The sequence below is a fragment of the Indicator indicator genome, chromosome 16 (assembly GCF_027791375.1).
Source record: "Indicator indicator isolate 239-I01 chromosome 16, UM_Iind_1.1, whole genome shotgun sequence".
In the NCBI taxonomy this organism is placed as follows: domain Eukaryota; kingdom Metazoa; phylum Chordata; class Aves; order Piciformes; family Indicatoridae; genus Indicator; species Indicator indicator.
This window is the reverse complement of record NC_072025.1, coordinates 1612926-1631002: the sequence shown is the minus strand read 5'-3', so window position 1 is coordinate 1631002 and position 18077 is coordinate 1612926. Positions and strand designations below refer to the sequence as shown.

The 18077-nt window shown below is 55.4% G+C and overlaps 1 protein-coding gene across 1 annotated transcript; it reads left to right on the top strand.

The window, feature by feature from the left end:
• Positions 1-1524: 1524 nt before the first annotated feature.
• Positions 1525-17691, top strand: HEXA (hexosaminidase subunit alpha). Its single transcript, XM_054388022.1, has 14 exons — positions 1525-1783; positions 7794-7892; positions 9582-9647; positions 9801-9847; positions 10193-10303; positions 11190-11291; positions 12265-12397; positions 13407-13587; positions 14234-14320; positions 14597-14669; positions 15434-15614; positions 15911-16001; positions 17040-17144; positions 17628-17691. Exons 1-14 carry the CDS (start codon positions 1525-1527, stop codon positions 17689-17691), a joined length of 1599 nt encoding a protein of 532 aa, XP_054243997.1.
• Positions 17692-18077: the final 386 nt, after the last annotated feature.

Here is an 18077-nt window from a genome sequence, read left to right as displayed (position 1 = left end):
CAGTTCACCCTGTTTATGCTGATCACGTGAGGGACAGCTCCTTACATTTCCCACCAGACCTTTCCCTGCTTGTGTCCTGCTCATGCAAAATGCTTTTTTCATCTTGTGCTAGCGTGTGATGGGGCCATCTCCACTGTCATGCTTGTTCCCATGGCATTTTTTTAATTTCCTGCTTGTTCCTTATGCTGGTGGCTTGTCTCCTGATAGATAGCCTGGAGTGTTCTGGTAGCTTCACTGTTTGCTCAGGAGGGCTGGGACACAACAGGTGTTTAATAATCTGCTGGAGTTCGTTCTTGTGCAGGAGCTGGTAGGGTTGTGCTGGCAATTAGATGGGTAAGACCTGGGCTTAAGGGTCCTTATTTGACTTGGGAATTGCTGAGGAATGCAGAGCTGGGAGGGAGGAGGTATCATAAGAGTTTAGCTGAGGTTGAGGGTGTCCTTGCAAAAGCCAAACCCAGGGTGGAAAGCCACTCTGTTAGCGCTTCACTGTGAGGCTCCACCACGAGGTAAAGCTCTTTTTTTGTACATCCTGACCAGTATTTGACCCACAACCTGTATCCTGAAATCATGCAAGGGCTGGTTTACATCCAGCATTGCTCCTGGGGATGCATGGTACCAGCAAAAGGTGCCACGACCCAAGGTGGGTCTAAAGCAGGAGTGTGCTCAGCCACACAGCTGGAAACTGACAGAGGTCCAATGCTGTAACTCTTTAATTATTTAAAATGTAAATTAATTGATTCAAGCAGGGTGCCCCTACTTACTGGAGGGCGGTTGGCCTGGATGACCTCTAGACGTCCCTTCCAATCCCTAACATCCTGCGATCGTAGAAGGCGCTGGGTTGGAACGGACCTCCGGAGATCATCAAGTCCAACCCCCCCGCCAGAGCAGGCGCATAGAATCCAGGGCAGGTCACACAGGAACACATCCAGATGGGGCTGGAAAGGCTCCAGAGAAGGAGACTCCACAACCTCTCTGGGCAGCCTGTCCCAGTGCCCTGGGACCCTCACAGTAAAGAAATTCCTCCTCATGTTGAGGTGGAACCTCCTGTGCTGGAGTTTATCTCCATTGCCCCTTGTCCTATTCCAGAGCACAGTGAGCAGAGGCTGTCCCCTCCCTCTTGACCCCCAGCCCTCAGCTATTTATAAATATTTATCAAATCCCCTCTCAGTCTTCTCCTCTCCAGACTGCACAGCCCCAGGGCTCTCAGCCTCTCCTCCCCAGGCACTGCTCCAGTCCTTTCAGCATCCTTGGAGCCCTCCCTTGGACTCTCTCCAGCAGATCCCTGTCCCTCCTGAACCGGGGGGCTGCTGAGACTCCCCATGGGCATCCTGTGGGGGCAGGGAGCATGGCAGAAGGGCTCTGAACGTTGAGGGTTGGAGAAGAAACGACCCCGGGACAGGGGTGGGGGGCGGTCCCGCCGGCAGCCCTGTCCCGGCCCGGCCCCGCGGGGCAGAGCTGCCATTTCGCGGGCGTCCCTCCCGCAGCGGGCGGCGCTTCCCCCGCGCTCAGGCCGCGGGGCGCGACATGGCGGCGGGGCCGGTGCTGCTGCTGCTGCCGCTGCCATTGCTGCTGCTGCCATTGCTGCTGCTGGAGCCGGCGGGCGCCGTGTGGCCTCAGCCCCAAGTCCAGCGCTCCAAACCGGGCGGCGCCCGCTGCCCGCTGCCTCCCCGCCGGTTCCGCTTCGCCTACGCCGCCGGCTCGGCCGTGGGTCCGGGCTGCGCCGTGCTGGAGGCGGCCTTCCAGCGCTACTGGGCGCTGCTCTTCGCTGCCGCCCGCCCGACCGGTGAGGCGGGGCGGGGGCTGCCGGCGGGGCTGGGGGACTTGGCGGCCTCCCGCTGTGGGGGTGAGGGAACGCTGGAGCCTTTCTCTGTGGCTTTATTCTTAAGAGAAAAAAAGAAACAACCAAAGCCGAGCCCGGGTTCGGTTTGGGGGTTGAAGCAGCGGGGTCGTGCGGCCAGCTGCTTTGTAAGCACCTTAGCTCCCTCAGCGCGGCGGGGGCTGCCGGGGAGGGGACAAGGCGGCCCTGGGCCTGTGGTGCAGGCGCCGGAGTGGAGGCTTGTAGCAAAGGGCAGCGTTGGGCTCGTACCTGGAGGCAATGCACATGGTAAAATAAAACCTAATCCTGTTTGGCACAGTGAGCACTAATTGTCTTACGTTTCTTCCAAGGCGTTAGGCTCTTGCTGGCAAGTGCCTGCTGTTGCAGGAAGGTTGAACTCGGTGATCTTCAGGGGTCTCGTCTAACCCCTGCTATGCTGTGCTTCTGTAAGGTGTTTGTCTCAATTTTTATCTTCTCCAGATCGCCTTTCAGCTCACCAGTGCTTCATTTGACTTCCTTTTCTTGCTGCTGCCGGTGTTGCAATGGCTCCAGCTTCAGAGCTTTCTGCAAGTCTTGGCTCTTTCCTTTTCCAGCAGCTCTTGGTGTCCTTTACCTTGAGGAAAAACTCTTTATTACTGCTTTGTGTGTTTCCAAGTCTTTATTTGTGCCATGGGGCTTGTTGTCTGTCTGCATTGAGCTGCTACGCATCCTGAGGCTGCATGGCTTTTCTGCCAGGGAGGTAGCAAGTAGCTCTTGGACTCATCCTCAAACTGTGGAGTAAGATGAGAAGAGGCAAAAGCTTCGAGCCCCTGGGCTTGATTTGTGGCAGGTTGTAAAGGCTTCTTGCAACCCGGACTTCTTCATGGTAGTGCCTGCTGCTTGCCTGGGATGAGATGCAGGGAACTGCCTGGTGGTGCTCACAGAGGCAAACACCGGCTGGGGAGCTGGGTGCCTGCGTGGGTCTGTGGCAGCCTGAAGCACTCTTATGTGGGGAAGAGGAAATGCTTCATTCATCAGAAAAAGAGCTAGGAACTCTGCCTGGGTGTTTTAAATGTCAGTGTGAACTCTCACCACGGATGAAAGCAGGGAAGGGTAGGGGTGTGGGAAGCTGCTCTGCTATAGGAAGGTTGGGGAATATCTCCCTCTCTGGAGATATTCAAAACCCACCTGGATGCATTCCCGTGTGATCTGGTGTAGGTGATCCTGCTCTGGCAGGGGGGTTGGACTGAATGATCTCCCGAGGTCCCTTGCAGCCCCTAACGTTCTGTGTGAGTACCTCATGCTTTGACAGGTTTGAGATGCTGAGAAGAACCCATTTAGTCTGGTTTGTTCCTTCAGCTTTTGTAAGCAACAATAGAAATAAATCTTGATTTGAGAGCTGGGCAGACTCCTCTCATTTCTTTATTTTTGCTGATAGGAACTTAAACCTCGAGCAGCTGATAGAATTACTCACCTTTTCCTGCTCCTCTCAGAGGGGGAATGTGACCCTTGCATCACTTGGAGCAACCTCGTGTGATCACAAGATCAAGCTTGTACTCATCGCTTTCCACACGCCCTGCTTTATGATGCTCAAACTACATGATTAAGGCTTTTTTTCCCCCACTCTTTGCCTTCCTTTTTTTGCCTTTTTTTTCTTTTCTTTTTTTTTTTTTTCACATGAGTGGTTGGTAAGAACAGGCAGTGGAAATCCTGGATGGAAGGAAATAGTTTCTATTAATAGAGCAAATAAATGACAGAAGTGTTTGCTGCCTAGTACTGAAAGTGTTTGCTGCCTAGTTCAGAAAGCTGCTATGTCAGTTGAAAGAGCAAACAAGATTATGCCCAAACTTGGTATTCATCCTGGGCTTCAAGCATAAAAATGGAGACTAATGTAAGTCAGGAGGGACATAAAGGGGGTCTTTGGTCAAGCCCCTCCTGAAATTAGGGCTAAACCTGGACTTGCAGTGGGGTCAAGCTTCTCAGGGCTGTGTCCAGCTGAAATTGTGGTATTTCTGGGGAAGGAAAACTGAGCCCTTGCTGAAGTGTTTGACCACCCTCAAGGTGGTCTCTAATCTTCTCTAGAGATTCATAAACCTGCCTAAATGCTATCCTGGGCAATCTGCCCTGCATGACCCTGCTGTAGCAGGGAGTTTGAAGTAAATGACCCCCAGAGGGCCCTTCCAGCCCTGCACCAGTCTGGAATGCTGCAGCTGGGATTTCTCTTGCTACTGTTCCCTTGTCTCCTTTCATTAAGATGGGCAGCTCTGAACCAAGACAGAGAGACCCAGCTGGAACTCTCTACTCCTGATGTCTCTGCTGCTGCTAACCTGCCATGATCAGAATCACACAATCAGCCAGGTTGGAAGAGACCTCCAAGATCATCAAGTCCAACTGATCAACCAGCCCTATCCAATTAACTAGACATGGCACTAAGTGCCTCATCCAGGGTTTTCTTAAACACTTCCAGGGGCATCGACCCCACCACCTCCCTGGGCAGCCCATTACAAGGGGTAATCTCTCTGTCTGTGAAGAACTTCTTTCTAAGATCAAGCCTAAAGTCCCCCCTTGAGACTGTGTCCTCTTGATCAGTGTGTTAGAGTCCTTGTCTTCCAGTCCATGACTGCAGTTAACTTGATGTGCACCATGATTGTGCCATTTTGAACCATGAACTTGCACTTGTGGTAATGAGTCTTTCATCCATGCTGCACTCATCTGCATTACTGCCTTCCTGGTGTGGTTCTGCATTGCCTTCCTGGTGTGGTTCTGCACTGCCTTCCTGGTGTGGTTCTGCACTGCCTTCCTGGTGTGCTCTGCATTGCCTTCCTGGTGTGGTTCTGCATTGCCTTCCTGGTGTGGTTCTGCATTGCCTTCCTGGTGTGCTCTGCATTGCCTTCCTGGTGTGGTTTTGCATTGCCTTCCTGGTGTGGTTCTGCATTGCCTTCCTGGTGTGCTCTGCATTGCCTTCTTGGTGTGGTTCTGCATTGCCTTCCTGGTGTGCTCTGCATTGCCTTCCTGGTGTGCTCTGCACTGCCTTCTGGTGTGCTTCTGCATTGCCTTCCTGGTGTGCTCTGCGTTGCCTTCCTGGTGTGCTCTGCGTTGCCTTCCTGGTGTGCTGATTGCCTTCCTGGTGTGCTCTGCACTGCCTTCCTGGTGTGCTCTGCATTGCCTTCCTGGTGTGCTCTGCATTGCCTTCCTGGTGTGCTCTGCGTTGCCTTCCTGGTGTCATTGCCTTCCTGGTGTGCTCTGCGTTGCCTTCCTGGTGTGCTCTGCGTTGCCTTCCTGGTGTGCTCTGCGTTGCCTTCCTGGTGTGCTCTGCGTTGCCTTCCTGGTGTGCTCTGCATTGCCTTCCTGGTGTGCTCTGCATTGCCTTCCTGGTGTGCTCTGCATTGCCTTCCTGGTGTGCTCTGCATTGCCCTCCTGGTGTGCTCTGCATTGCCCTCCTGGTGTGCTCTGCATTGCCTTCCTGGTGTGCTCTGCACTGCCTTCCTGGTGTGCTCTGCATTGCCTTCCTGGTGTGCTCTGCACTGCCTTCCTGGTGTGCTCTGCGTTGCCTTCCTGGTGTGCTCTGCATTGCCTTCCTGGTGTGCTCTGCATTGCCTTCCTGGTGTGCTCTGCATTGCCTTCCTGGTGTGCTCTGCACTGCCTTCCTGGTGTGCTCTGCATTGCCTTCCTGGTGTGCTCTGCACTGCCTTCCTGGTGTGCTCTGCGTTGCCTTCCTGGTGTGCTCTGCGTTGCCTTCCTGGTGTGCTCTGCGTTGCCTTCCTGGTGTGCTCTGCGTTGCCTTCTTGGTGTGGTTCTGCGTTGCCTTCCTGGTGTGGCTCTGCATTGCCTTCCTGGTGTGCTCTGCACTGCCTTCCTGGTGTGCTCTGCGTTGCCTTCTTGGTGTGGTTCTGCGTTGCCTTCCTGGTGTGGTTCTGCATTGCCTTCCTGGTGTGCTCTGCGTTGCCCTCCTGGTGTGCTCTGCGTTGCCTTCCTGGTGTGGTTCTGCATTGCCTTCCTGGTGTGGTTCTGCATTGCCTTCCTGGTGTGCTCTGCATTGCCTTCCTGGTGTGCTCTGCATTGCCCTCCTGGTGTGCTCTGCACTGCCTTCCTGGTGTGCTCTGCATTGCCTTCCTGGTGTGCTCTGCGTTGCCTTCCTGGTGTGCTCTGCATTGCCTTCCTGGTGTGCTCTGCATTGCCTTCCTGGTGTGCTCTGCGTTGCCTTCCTGGTGTGCTCTGCGTTGCCTTCCTGGTGTGATTGCCTTCCTGGTGTGCTCTGCATTGCCTTCTTGGTGTGGTTCTGCATTGCCTTCCTGGTGTGCTCTGCGTTGCCTTCCTGGTGTGCTCTGCGTTGCCTTCCTGGTGTGCTCTGCATTGCCTTCTTGGTGTGGTTCTGCATTGCCTTCCTGGTGTGCTCTGCATTGCCTTCCTGGTGTGCCCTGCGTTGCCTTCCTGGTGTGCTCTGCGTTGCCTTCCTGGTGTGCTCTGCGTTGCCTTCCTGGTGTGCTCTGCATTGCCTTCCTGGTGTGGTTCTGCATTGCCTTCCTGGTGTGCTCTGCATTCCCTTCCTGGTGTGATGATGGTGGTGGTGCCTGCCATGCATTTTGGCCAAGGGAGGCTGTCTGCATGTGTGGTGAGGTCACCCTGGGTGGATTCAGACTTGGTGCTTGGTGGTGGGAGCAGTTCTGTGAAGGCTTCTCAAAGAGAAGGAGTGTTCCCTGTGTCCTCAGAGCTGCGAGTGGCTGTCCCTGGTGTGCTGCAGTCTGGCAGAGCAGAGGGAGCAGGGCTTGCTATGCTGACATGCCAGCTCACACATCTGCCAGGTTGCCTTAGCTACCAGCTCGGCTGTGGTGGAGAGGGAAGCTCAGAACAGAGGCCTGTCTTCTAGCTGGTTCCCTCCTCTCTCTGCAGAGGTTTTGCCATTCCCTGGTGGAGGAATGGTGGCTCGGGGCTTCTGGCTCCTGGAGCTTTGGGGCACAGGCTCTCTGCCTTTCAGCCAAGTTCTGGTGGTGCCATGGACTCTCTGCTTGGTTCCAGGCTCATTCAAAGCCCAATTTTTGATGTTTTAGTGTCTGTGTTGAGTGTTGGCTGTTCCTGGGAATGCTGGGGGGATGTAGGCATGGACCCACCCCACTAACCTATGTTCCCTCTGGGCAGAGACTGCTGTAAGTAGGTGTTCAAGGCTGAACACCTCTCTTTGGAGTTGGTGGAGCTGCTCTGATGAGACCTTGGGCCTGTGTATCCTTGGAAGTGCTCCTTCAGATCGTAGGAAATTGTGGCCAGAGCTCCTGCTTGGGCTCTGAATGTGACTGGGCTTATTTTTCTCTTTGCTGCACCTGGGACCTGCTCTGCAAAAGTAGGTTTGGAGCCCCTCTGTGCTGAGCAAGACCCTTTGGTGGCCCTACCTGAGCCTCAGCTCTGCATCGTGCTTGGATTCTCTCTCCGTGGTTTTTCACAGTGCTTCACTGCCTTGCCTGAGGAGGGTGGGTTGGGTAGCAGAGCTCCTGGTGCTGTATTTTATTGCCAGTGCTGGGAGAGTTGGGAGACAGGAAGCTGTTCACACACCCACCACCCCCATCCCCACCTACCCCCCTTGGCAATGGGAGTAGTCACGACTGTTGCTTAGAGCAGGAGCTGATGTCCAGGAAGCCTTGGAGGCTGCTGCTAGACCTTACTCTGATGGCTTTCTTCTTTTGTCTGCTCTTTTAAGCTTCCACAACAGAACCTTCCTTGGGCTTTGGTGGGTTTTTTTGTTGTTGTTGTTTGACTGGTTTTTTGGTTGGTTTGTGGTTTTGTTTTTTTTTTTTTATCAGCAGACCTCTATGTGGAAGGTTGGGATCAGCTCATGTGCTGGCAGCCTGTGTTGAAAGAAGCCCTTGCTGAACAGCTCAGTGCCTGCTATGGGATGAAGCAGAGGGTGTTAAAAGTCCACATACTGCTGGGCTTCCATTGGTGGTGGGCTGGAAGCAGGGGAAAGAGGCAGGAGGGGGTTGATGGCAATGCTCTGTGTCCTTTGCAGAGAATGAGCCTCCCTGTGAGACACCCTGCACTCAGCTCCTCATCTCTGTTGACACCCCAGGCTGTGATGGCTTTCCCAGCCTGGACTCCAAGGAGAGCTGTGAGTATTTGGGCTGGGAGGGGGAGGATGTGGCTCAAGCAGGAGTGTGGCTGTGCCTGTGCCTGTCAGTTGGAAATGGCCCTGTGCAGCACAGTTTGGAAGGCAGCAGTTGTAGAATCATGGAATCACAGAATGGTTGGAAGGGACCTTAAAGATCATCTGGTTCCAGCCTGCCCCCTGCCAACACCTACTAGACAGGTTGCTGAAGGCCCCATCCATTCGGAACATCTCCAAGGTTGGAGCCTTCACAGCTTCTCTGAGCAGCCTGTTCCAGTCCCTCACCACCCCCATGGGGAAGAATTTCCTCCTAATGTCTGCTCTAAACCCAGCCTCATCCAGTGTGAAGCCATCACCCCTTGTCCTGTCACTACAGGCCTTGGCAAAAAGTTCCTCTCCAGCTCTCCTGTAGCTGTCTTCACATACTGGAAGCCTGCTCTAAGGTCTCCCTGGAGCATTTTCCAGGCTGAACAGCCCCAACTCTCTCCTGTCCTCACAGAAGAGATGCTCCAGCCCTTGGATCATCTCCATGGCCTCCATTGGACCTGCCTCTTTTGGGGGCTCCAGAGCTGCCCCAGCACTGCAGGGGGGCTCTCAGCAGAGTGCAGCAGAGAGGCAGAATCCCCTCCCTGCCCCTGCTGCCCATCCTGCTGGGGATCAGCCCAGGACAGGGCTGGCTCTGGGCTGGCAGTGCACATTTGCTGCCTCATGTTGAGCTTCTCAGCACCCAGCACCCCCAAGTCCTTCTCCTCAGCACTGTGCTCTGTCCATTCTCTGCCCAGCCTGGATCTGTGCTTGGGTTTGCCCTGACCCAGGTGCAGGATCTTGACCTTGGCTTTGTTGAACTTCATGAAGCTGTTACTGGGCCACCTCTGCAGCATGTCCAGGTCCCCCTGGATGGATCCCTGCCCTCCACCATGTTATCCATACCACACAGCTCGGTGTCATCTGCAGACTTGCTGAGGGTGCCTCAGTCCCACTGTCCATGTTGCCGTCAAAGTGCTAAAGAGCACTGGGCCCAGTACCAACCCCTGAGGAGCACCACTCTTCAGTCTTCTCCACTTAGATACTGAGCTACTGAGCATCACTCTTTGAGTGTGATCATGAAGCCAGTCCTCACTGTATGAGTGAAAAATTGGGGCAGGGCAGGAGCAGTGTACCTGAGGAGTGTGTCCAGAGGAGGGCAGCAAAGCTGGGGAAGGGTCTGGAGAACAGGACTGGGGAGGAGCAGCTGAGGGAGCTGGGGGTGTGCAGCCTGGAGAAGAGGAGGCTGAGGGGAGACTTCATTGCTCTCTACAACCCCTGAAAGTGAGGTGGGGGTTGGGCTCTGCTCCTTAGTCTCAGGTGATGGAAGGTGAGGCAATGGCCTGAAATTGTGCCAGGGGTGGGTTAGAGGGAGATGAGGAAAAAATTTCTTTGCTGCAAGAGTGGTCTGCCCAGGGAAGTGGTGGAGTCCCCATCCCTGGAGGTGTTCAAGAAACCTCTGGGCATGGCACTTGGGGCCAGAGTTTGGTGGCCATGGTGGGGCTGGGTTGATGGTTGGACTGGGTTTGGCTTTTCCAACCCAAACAGTGATTCTGTGTTAAAGCAGTGGGAGAGGTTTAGAACAAAACCAGCCCCCCCAAAGTCAGTGCTCTGGGATCTTAGGCTGCAGTCCTACATCCAGAGCATGGCCCTGGTGCTGTGTTTCAGACCAGCTCTCTATCTCGGAAGGCTCCATGCTGCTCTCTGCGGACGCCGTCTGGGGAGCCCTCAGAGGTGAGCAGTGCTTGCTGGGGGCCATTCCAGCCCTCCCTGCCTCAGGCCTATGCGGGGGGGGGGGTCTCCTTCCATAGGCTTAGTTGTTAATTGAGCTCTAGTCCTTTGGGGGCCTGTGTGCTGAGAACAGGAATGTCTGTGGTTTTCCTGCAGGGCTGGAAACCTTCAGCCAGCTCGTTGGGAGAGATGAGAATGGCATGGTGAGTCCTGGCCTCTCCTCCTGGGCACAGGCAGCTCTCCACAATGATCCTGCCTCCACGGGGACAGGCTGAGGGTTGCCAGGATGCTTGGCACGAGGGGGGTGTCACAGCAGTGCAGCACAGCCTCCCTAGGGGCCGAGTAGAGATCCCTGACTCCAGCCAGATCCCTGCCTTCTGAGCAGGCAGAGCACTGCAGCTTTCCCTGGCTAGCTGACGCTCTGGGCAGTGAGAGACCCCTCCTCATCCTGCCAGCCCTGGGGACAAAGGTGACCCTGATTGTCTCCTGCCAATGGCTATGCTGCCCCAAGGCCCTGCTCACTTCTTCCTCCTCTCCTCTGCCTGCAGTACTACATCAACCAGACGGAAATTGTGGACTTCCCTCGCTTCCCTCACCGGGGCCTGTTGCTGGACACCTCTCGTCACTACCTGCCTCTGAGAGCCATCCTGGAAACTCTGGTAGGGTGCCTGGGTTGGTTTACTTGGGTGTCCCTTCCTCTGTGACAACTGAGGGCTTTCTGGTTTTGAGCTGCTACTTTCCAAACATCCTAGGAGCTCCCTGATGCCTAGGCCACTGCATCTCCATCCCATCCAGGAGGAGCTTGTTCCTCCTAGGCTTTTGGAACAAAATTGGCTTGTGTGTCCCTAAGTGGAACAGCAGGCTGGGGTGGGGTGGCAGAGTGACCTCAATTCTTAGTGTATACAGATGTGCCTCATGGAAAAATGCTTCCATGCTGTAGGTCCTTCCCAGGGCCATGGCTGAGTGCTCCTGGTGTAGCTCACAGCTGCCTCCTCTGAGGATTTCTTGGGAAATAGGATCAGGAAGGAAATCCTGATGAGGTGTCTGGGATTCCTTCAGTCCCCAGCACAGGGGGGATGCATCTGCTTCCCAGCCACTCCAGGTAAAGGTCTGGGGTGGTTCTGTGTTTACCCCACGCATAATTAAACTTCCAGGTCTCCACCAGTGGCTCAGCTGTACGGAGAACAAGGTTTTAGTTGTGAGCAGAAGCACTGCTGACCCTCTGCAGCTCTTTGTGATGCTGCTGTGTTTGAAGAGAGGTGTCTGGATCCCTCATGGATCCTCGAGAGCTTTTAGGAACTCTGCCTTGTGCTTGTCTCCTTTCTGGGGCAAGCTAGGTGACCTTTCAGGAGAGTCATAGAATGGGTTGGGTTGGAAGGGACCTTAAACAGCATCCAGTTCCAACACTCCTGCCATGTACAGGGACACCTTCCACCAGCCCAGGTTGCTCAAGGCCCCAGCCAACCTGGCCTTGAACACCTCCAGGGCAGGGGGATGGCCAAAGAAGGACAAGGCCTGTTGATTGGTGTCCCTGTTGCTCCCCAGGATGTCATGGCTTACAACAAGTTCAATGTGTTCCACTGGCACATTGTGGATGACCCATCCTTCCCCTACGAGAGCTTGACCTTCCCTGAGCTCAGCAAGCAGGTAAGGGGATGGAGCACTGCCCTCTGAGGAGAGGCTGAGAGCCCTGGGGCTGGTTAGTCTGGAGAAGAGAAGGCTGAGAGGGGATTTATGTTTATAAATATCTGAGGCCTGGGGGTCAGGAGGGAGGGGACAGCCTCTGCTCAGTTGCACCCTGGGATAGGACAAGGAGCAATGGATGGAAACTACAGCACAGGAGGTTCCACCTCAACATAGAGTCATGGAATTGTCAGGGTTGGAAGGGACCTCAAGGCTCAGCCAGTTCCAACCCCCCTGCCATGGGCAGGGACACCTCACACCACAGAAGGTTGCTCACAGCCACCTCCAGCCTGGCTGCAAAACCCTCCAGGGATGAGGCTTCCACCACCTCCCTGGGCAACCTCTGCCAGTCTCTCACCACCCTCATGGGGAAGAATTTCTTCCTAACATCCAATCTGAATCTCCCCACTTCTAGGTTTTTTCCATTCCCCCAGTCCTATCACTCCCTGACACCTTAAAAAGTCTCTCCCCAGCTTTCTTGTAGCCTCCTTCAGATACTGGAAGGCCACAAGAAGGTCTCCTCAGAGGCTTCTCTTCTCCAGACTGCACAACCCCAACTCTCTCAGTCTGTCCTCACAGCAGAGCAGCTCCAGCCCTCTGCTCATTCTCGTGGCCCTTCTCTGGACACCTTCCAGCACATCCATACCTTTCATGAGGAACTTCTTCACTGTGAGGGTCCCAGAGCCCTGGAGCAGGCTGCCCAGAGAGGTTGTGGAGTCTTCTTCTCTGGAGCCTTTCCAGCCCTGTCTGGATGTGTTCCTGTGCAACCTGCCCTAAATTCTATGCTCCTGCTCTGGCAGGGGGGTTGGACTCCATGATCTCCAGAGGTCCCTTCCAACCCCTGTGGTCCTGTATCCTCACCCTGCCCACCAGCCTGGGTGAGCGGATCCCTGTGTGGACAGCTGGGCAGGGCAGTGAGGTTTCCCTGTCGCTGCAGGGAGCCTTCAACGCCATGACTCACGTGTACAGCGCCAGCGACGTGCAGAGGGTGCTGGAGCACGCCCGGCTGCGCGGCATCAGGGTCCTCCCCGAGTTCGACACTCCCGGCCACACCCTCTCCTGGGGCCCTGGTGAGGAGCAGCCTCTGCCTGCTGGGCTTGAAAGTGGGGGGAGGAAAGGGCTCTGCAACCTGCACAGCGGCAGCTGGGATCCCCGAGGCTGGTGCTGAGGGGGAGAGCAAACCAGCGGCTGGGGGAAGGAGGAGCTGGTGGTGCAGTTTCTGGAATGATATCCAAAGGGAACAATGTTGCATCTCTTCCTGAGCCCCAGCTGGGTGGGAAGGTCTGCTCTGCCAAAACCACCAGCATGGGGGATTGCAGGGATCTCATGAGGAAAGGCTGAGAGCTCTGGGGATGTGTAGCCTGGGGAAGAGCAGCCCCAGAGGGGATCTGCTCAAGGGAAATAGCTAAAGAAGGGGGGAGGGTATGAGAGAATGGGGCCAGACTCTGCTCAGTGCTGCCCAGGGACAGCACAAGGGGCAAGGGGCACAAACTGGAACCCAGGAGGTTCCATTTGAACAAGAGGAGAAACTTCTTTGGTGTGAGGGTGCTGGAGGCCTGGAGCAGGCTGCCCAGAGAGGTTGTGGAGTCTCCTCTGGACAGGTTCCAAACCTGCCTGGACATTGTGATCCTGGGCAGCCTGCTCTCAGTAACCCTGCTTTAGCAGACTGGTTGGACTGGATGATCTCCAGAGGTCCTTTCCATCCCTCACCATGTTGTGAATGAAAAAAAAAAACCCTACCTCCCTTGGGCTGACTTCATCTCCCCAGCACCCCACAAATGCCATAAAGCTGTTCAGGGTATGGGAGGCTGGGGCCAGACTTTTCTCAGTCCCCAGGACAGGACAAGGGGCAGTGGGCACAAACTGGAATCCATGAGGTTCCATCTGAACAGGAGGAGAAACTTCTTTGCTGCAAGGGTGCTTGGAGCAGTGGTTATGCCTCTTGCACCATGTCTTAGTAGAAGCCCCAGGATCTGGGGCAAGCTCTGGGCTGCTCTGATGAGAATGTGGGGGGTGGTCTGGAGGATGATATGCTCACTCTAGTCTGTTCCTCACTGTCCTGTGTTTGTTACAACCCAGGTGCTCCAGGCCTCCTGACTCCCTGCTATTTGGGCAAGAGTCCTTCTGGGACCTATGGGCCCATCAACCCCATCCTTAACAGCACCTATGAGTTTGTGAGCAGCTTGTTTAAGGAGGTCAGCACTGTGTTCCCAGACTTCTTTCTTCACCTTGGTGGTGATGAGGTGGACTTCACTTGCTGGTGAGTCAGAGATCACCCAGAGTGAGTCTGGGACTGAGGGGAGGCTGAAGGGAGACCTCATTGCTCTCTACAGCTCCCTGAATGGAGGTTGGAGTGAGGTGGGGGTTGGGCTCTTCTCCCTAGCATCAAGTGATAGGAAGAGAGGAAGTGGCCTGAAATTGTGCCAGGGGAGGATAAGGTTGGAGATGAGGAAAAATTTCTTTGCTGCAAAAGTGGTGAGGGATTGGAACAGGCTGCCCAGGGAGGTGGTGGAGTCCCCATCCCTGGAGATGTTTAAAGGTCACTTGGGGCTATGGTTTAGGGGTGAAGATTGTAGAGCAGGGTTCTGGGTTGGACTTGGTGATCCTGAGGCTCTTTTCCAACATGATTGTTTCTGTGATTATGTGATGATTCTGATTTTGAGGGCAAGTGTCTGGGACTGAAGTCTCAGCCCATTGGGCTTTGGTCCTGATCATCTGCAGATCCTTGGTGTCCTGCTCTCCTAGGTTCTGTGTGTTGGTTCTTGGGGGTTTCTGTGCTCATGGTGATGCTGGTGCCAGCATGGCCACAACTCTTGAAATGCCTGAGTTGGGACTGATTTGGCCACATCTTGGCCTCACTCCAGCTCAGGTTGCAGTACTTTTATTACTTTCCCTTTGCTCCCCAGGAAATCCAATCCCCAAATTGGTGCTTTCATGAAGGAGATGGGCTTTGGGGAAGACTACAAGAAATTAGAGTCATACTACATCCAGAGGTAAGGCCAGTTGCATCCTGGGCCTGCAGCTGCAAGTATTCCCCCTGGGGATGGGGATCTGCCTTGGGGATACCAGATCCCCTTTTCAGGAGTACACCCTAGCAGGCTTGTCTCCCTGAGCCCCAAAAGAGAAGCCTAGCTGTGCTTTATGGAGAAAGTGAGCACACAAAGCCCTGGGCTGAGGGAGGAGCTTTCTCCCTTCTCCTTTAGCAGCACCTTCCCATCCCACTGTGGGTGCTGGGGTGACCCAAAGCTCTCTGCTCTTTTCCACTCCAGGCTTCTGGACATCGTTTCTTCCATTGGCAGAGGTTCCATAGTGTGGCAGGAGGTGTTTGATAATGGGGTGAAGGTGAGAGCCACCTGCTTCCCTGAGGCAGATCCCTCTGCTGGGCTGGACAGTGCTGGGGATGGTGGAGGGTACTCTGCTATTGGACATCTGGAGGTGCTGCTGCCAGTGAGCTGCCCTCGTGGTAGCTTTGTCACACTGCTGTCAACCCTCCAGGTTCTTGTAGGTACACCTGCCAGAGGTGGGTTTTAAACCTGCCCAGGACAGTCTGCAAGGGGACTGGAGAAGAGAAGGCTCCGAGGAGACCTTCTTGTGGCCTTCCAGGATCTGAAGGGGGCTGCAAGAAAGCTGGGGAGGGACTTTGTAGGGTGTCAGGGAGTGATAGGACTGGGGGGCATGGAGGAAAACTAGAAGTGGGGAGATTCAGATTGGATGTTAGGAAGAAATTCTTCCTCATGAGGGTGGTGAGAGCCTGGCAGAGGTTGCCCAGGGAGGTGGTGGAAGCCTCATGCCTGGAGATTTTGCAGCCAGGCTGGAGGTGGCTGTGAGGTGTCCCTGCCCATGGCAGGGGGTTGGAACTGGCTGAGCCTTGAGGTCCCTTCCAATCCTAACAATTGTGTGATTCTATGACTTACTCCTCCCTCTGTTGCTTCTGCAAAGCAGGTGGAAGCGGAAGCAGCTGAAGGTGGAAGCAGCTGAAGCCTGCCTCGGTTTCCCTTTGGGGGTGCTTGGAGCTGTGGGAGGGTCAGGGAGCTCTGCATGTTGGGGGAGGTAGTGCTGCTGTCCCTGCCCTCAGCCTGTGCCTGGGGTTGGTGTGTGCTCCTCAGGTGAGGCCAGACACCATCATCCACGTGTGGAAGGAGAGCTCCCTGTCCTACCTGGAGGAGCTGGCCAATGTCACCAGGGCAGGCTACCCAGCCCTGCTCTCTGCCCCGTGGTACCTCAACCGCATCTCCTACGGGCAGGACTGGATGGCAGCCTACCAGGTGGAGCCCTTGAAGTTCAAAGGTGTGTTCCTTGTGTCCCCATGTCCCCTTCCCCTATGGCAGCTGATTTGTCACTGGGAGGTGGCAGCAGGGCTGGCTGTCTCCTTAATCCCCTCTGGCTGCTGAAGTGTGAAGGTGCTTGGCTGGCTGTGTCCTTGGTTCCCGTGCTACGTGCAGGCCTTGATGCCATCAGAAAACACTTCTGCTCTCCCCTAGCCTGGGCTTTGAAGTGAGGGCTTCCAGAAGGGCTAGGTGTTGCCTCTGTAGCTGAGCCACTTGCTGCCTGTGTCCCCAGCTGAGTGCTGTGTCCCCTGGCAGGCAGCCCTGAGCAGAAGGAGCGGGTGATCGGCGGAGAGGCCTGCATGTGGGGAGAGTATGTGGACGTCACTAACCTCACCCCCAGGCTCTGGTAAGAGGAGAGGAGGGGAGGATTGGCTCCAGGAGCATGGGGCAGGGCTCAGGCTGCTTTCCTTCAACACTCAGTGGTGTGTGGCCAGCGCTGCAGGTTTGCTCTGTGTGTGCTGCTCGTCCTTGTCCCCTGGCAGCACCTCTGCACTTCACCGAGGCTTGGCTGAGGGTCTGTAAGACTCTAAGCTCAGTTAGAGTCCTCTAACCTCATGGAATCATTGAGCCATCAGGGTTGGGAAAGAGCTTTAAGAACATAAAGTCCATTAGCCCAGCAGTGCCAGGTCACCACTAAGCCATGTCCCTGAGCACCACATCCCCAGGGACAGTGACTCCACCACTTCCTCAGGCACCCTGTTCTAAGGCTGGACAGTCCTTTCAGGGGAGAAACCATTCCTCATGTCCAGCCTAAACCTCCCCTGGTGCAACCTGAGGCCATTTCCTCTTGTCCTGTCACTTGTTCCTTGGGAAAAGAGACCAACCCCCAGCTCACTCCAACCTGCTTTCAGGGAGCAATGAGGGCTCCCCTCAGCCCCCTTTTCTCCAGACTAAACCACCCCGGTTCCTTCAGCCCCTTTTCAGAAGTCCTGTTCTCTAGACCCTTCACCAGTTCAGCTTCATTGCCCTTCTCTGGACCTGCTCCAGCCCCTCAATGTCCTTCTTGGAGTGAGGGACCCCAAACTGAACCCAGTATTCGGGGTGCAGCTTCAGCAGTGCTGAGTACAGGGGAATGATCCCTTCCCTGCTCCTGCTGGCCACACTTTCTGATCCAGGCCAGGATGCTGGTGGCCTTCTTGGCCAGCTGGGCACACAGCTGTGTAGATGCTCCTGTACAACCTGCTGCTGCTGCAGGCTCTGTCCTCTCACCCTGGCCCACTCCTGCTCTGCGTGTGTCTAGAATGGATCTTTTGAGGTCCAGTGGCCCTGTGCCTTGCCATGCTGAAGGACGTCAGTCAGGAGCACGTTTGGGAGCTGAGGACATTGTGTAAGAAGCTTTCAAACTCCTCCCTGCCCTGACTGCCCCTCTCCCTCACTCCTGAAGGCCGAGAGCTGGGGCCGTAGCCGAGAGACTGTGGAGCAATGCAACCGTCAGGGACCTGCAGGATGCCTACCTGCGGCTGGCCGACTTCCGCTGCAAGCTCCTCGGGTAACTGTCCCTCCTCAGCTGGCTGCCAGCTCATGGGGGCACAGCAGAGGCCACCCTCTCTGGGTCCCACCCTGGGGAGGGCAGCGAGGGTGGAAGTGGGCTTCAGATGACCCTTGTGGCTCTGGAAAGCCCTGAGCCTTCCTCATGCCTGTGCGTGGGCAGAGCTTGCTTCATGCCGTGCTGGAAGAGAGCCCCAGCTGCCAGCGTGGGCTCCAGCGAGGAGAGGCCTTTGTGCTGAGGAAGAAGGGGACCCATCAGCTCTTGCCACCCTTCCTGCAGCACCAGCTTGCCCAGGAAACCTGCCCTTACCCTGCACTCCTTGTGGAGGGGGGAAGCAAAAACCAAGTCTATAAGCATACGATGAAAAGCTCTCCCTCCTTGTCAGCCCTGGAAAGGGGACCTGGATGGCCACCCCGTGCTGCTCTACCTGCTCCAGCCTGAGCATGCCTTCTCCATGATGCCCTCTCTCTGCTCTCTCTCCAGGCGTGGTGTCCAGGCACAGCCTCTCTACACAGGATACTGTGAGCATGAATTTGGTGGGTTCTGAGGGGAGGGTCCCTCTGCCCTTGGCGTTGTGCACACAGGAGGAATCCATTCCCCCTCTCTCCAAAGCTGTTGGCCTGCCAGAGGGACCCTTCCCATCCCACCCTCCCCACCCCCAGCTTCTGCTCTGATTAACTTTTTTTCTCCCCATGGTGTGCACTCTTCACCTCTTTTTCTATTTTTACTTCTTTAAATCTATAAATAAATGACCCTAAAGAGGAAAAAGGTGCTGCCTTTGCATGCTCAGCTGGGGCTTGGGACACTGTGCCAGGGTTACTGTGAGCAAGGAGATGGGTCCAGAGACCCTCTTGGAGCAACATCCTTTGGCTCTGGCCACTGGCTGGGTGTCTGCTCAGCTGGAGAAATTGTGTTTAGCCTCTGCTGCTGTCT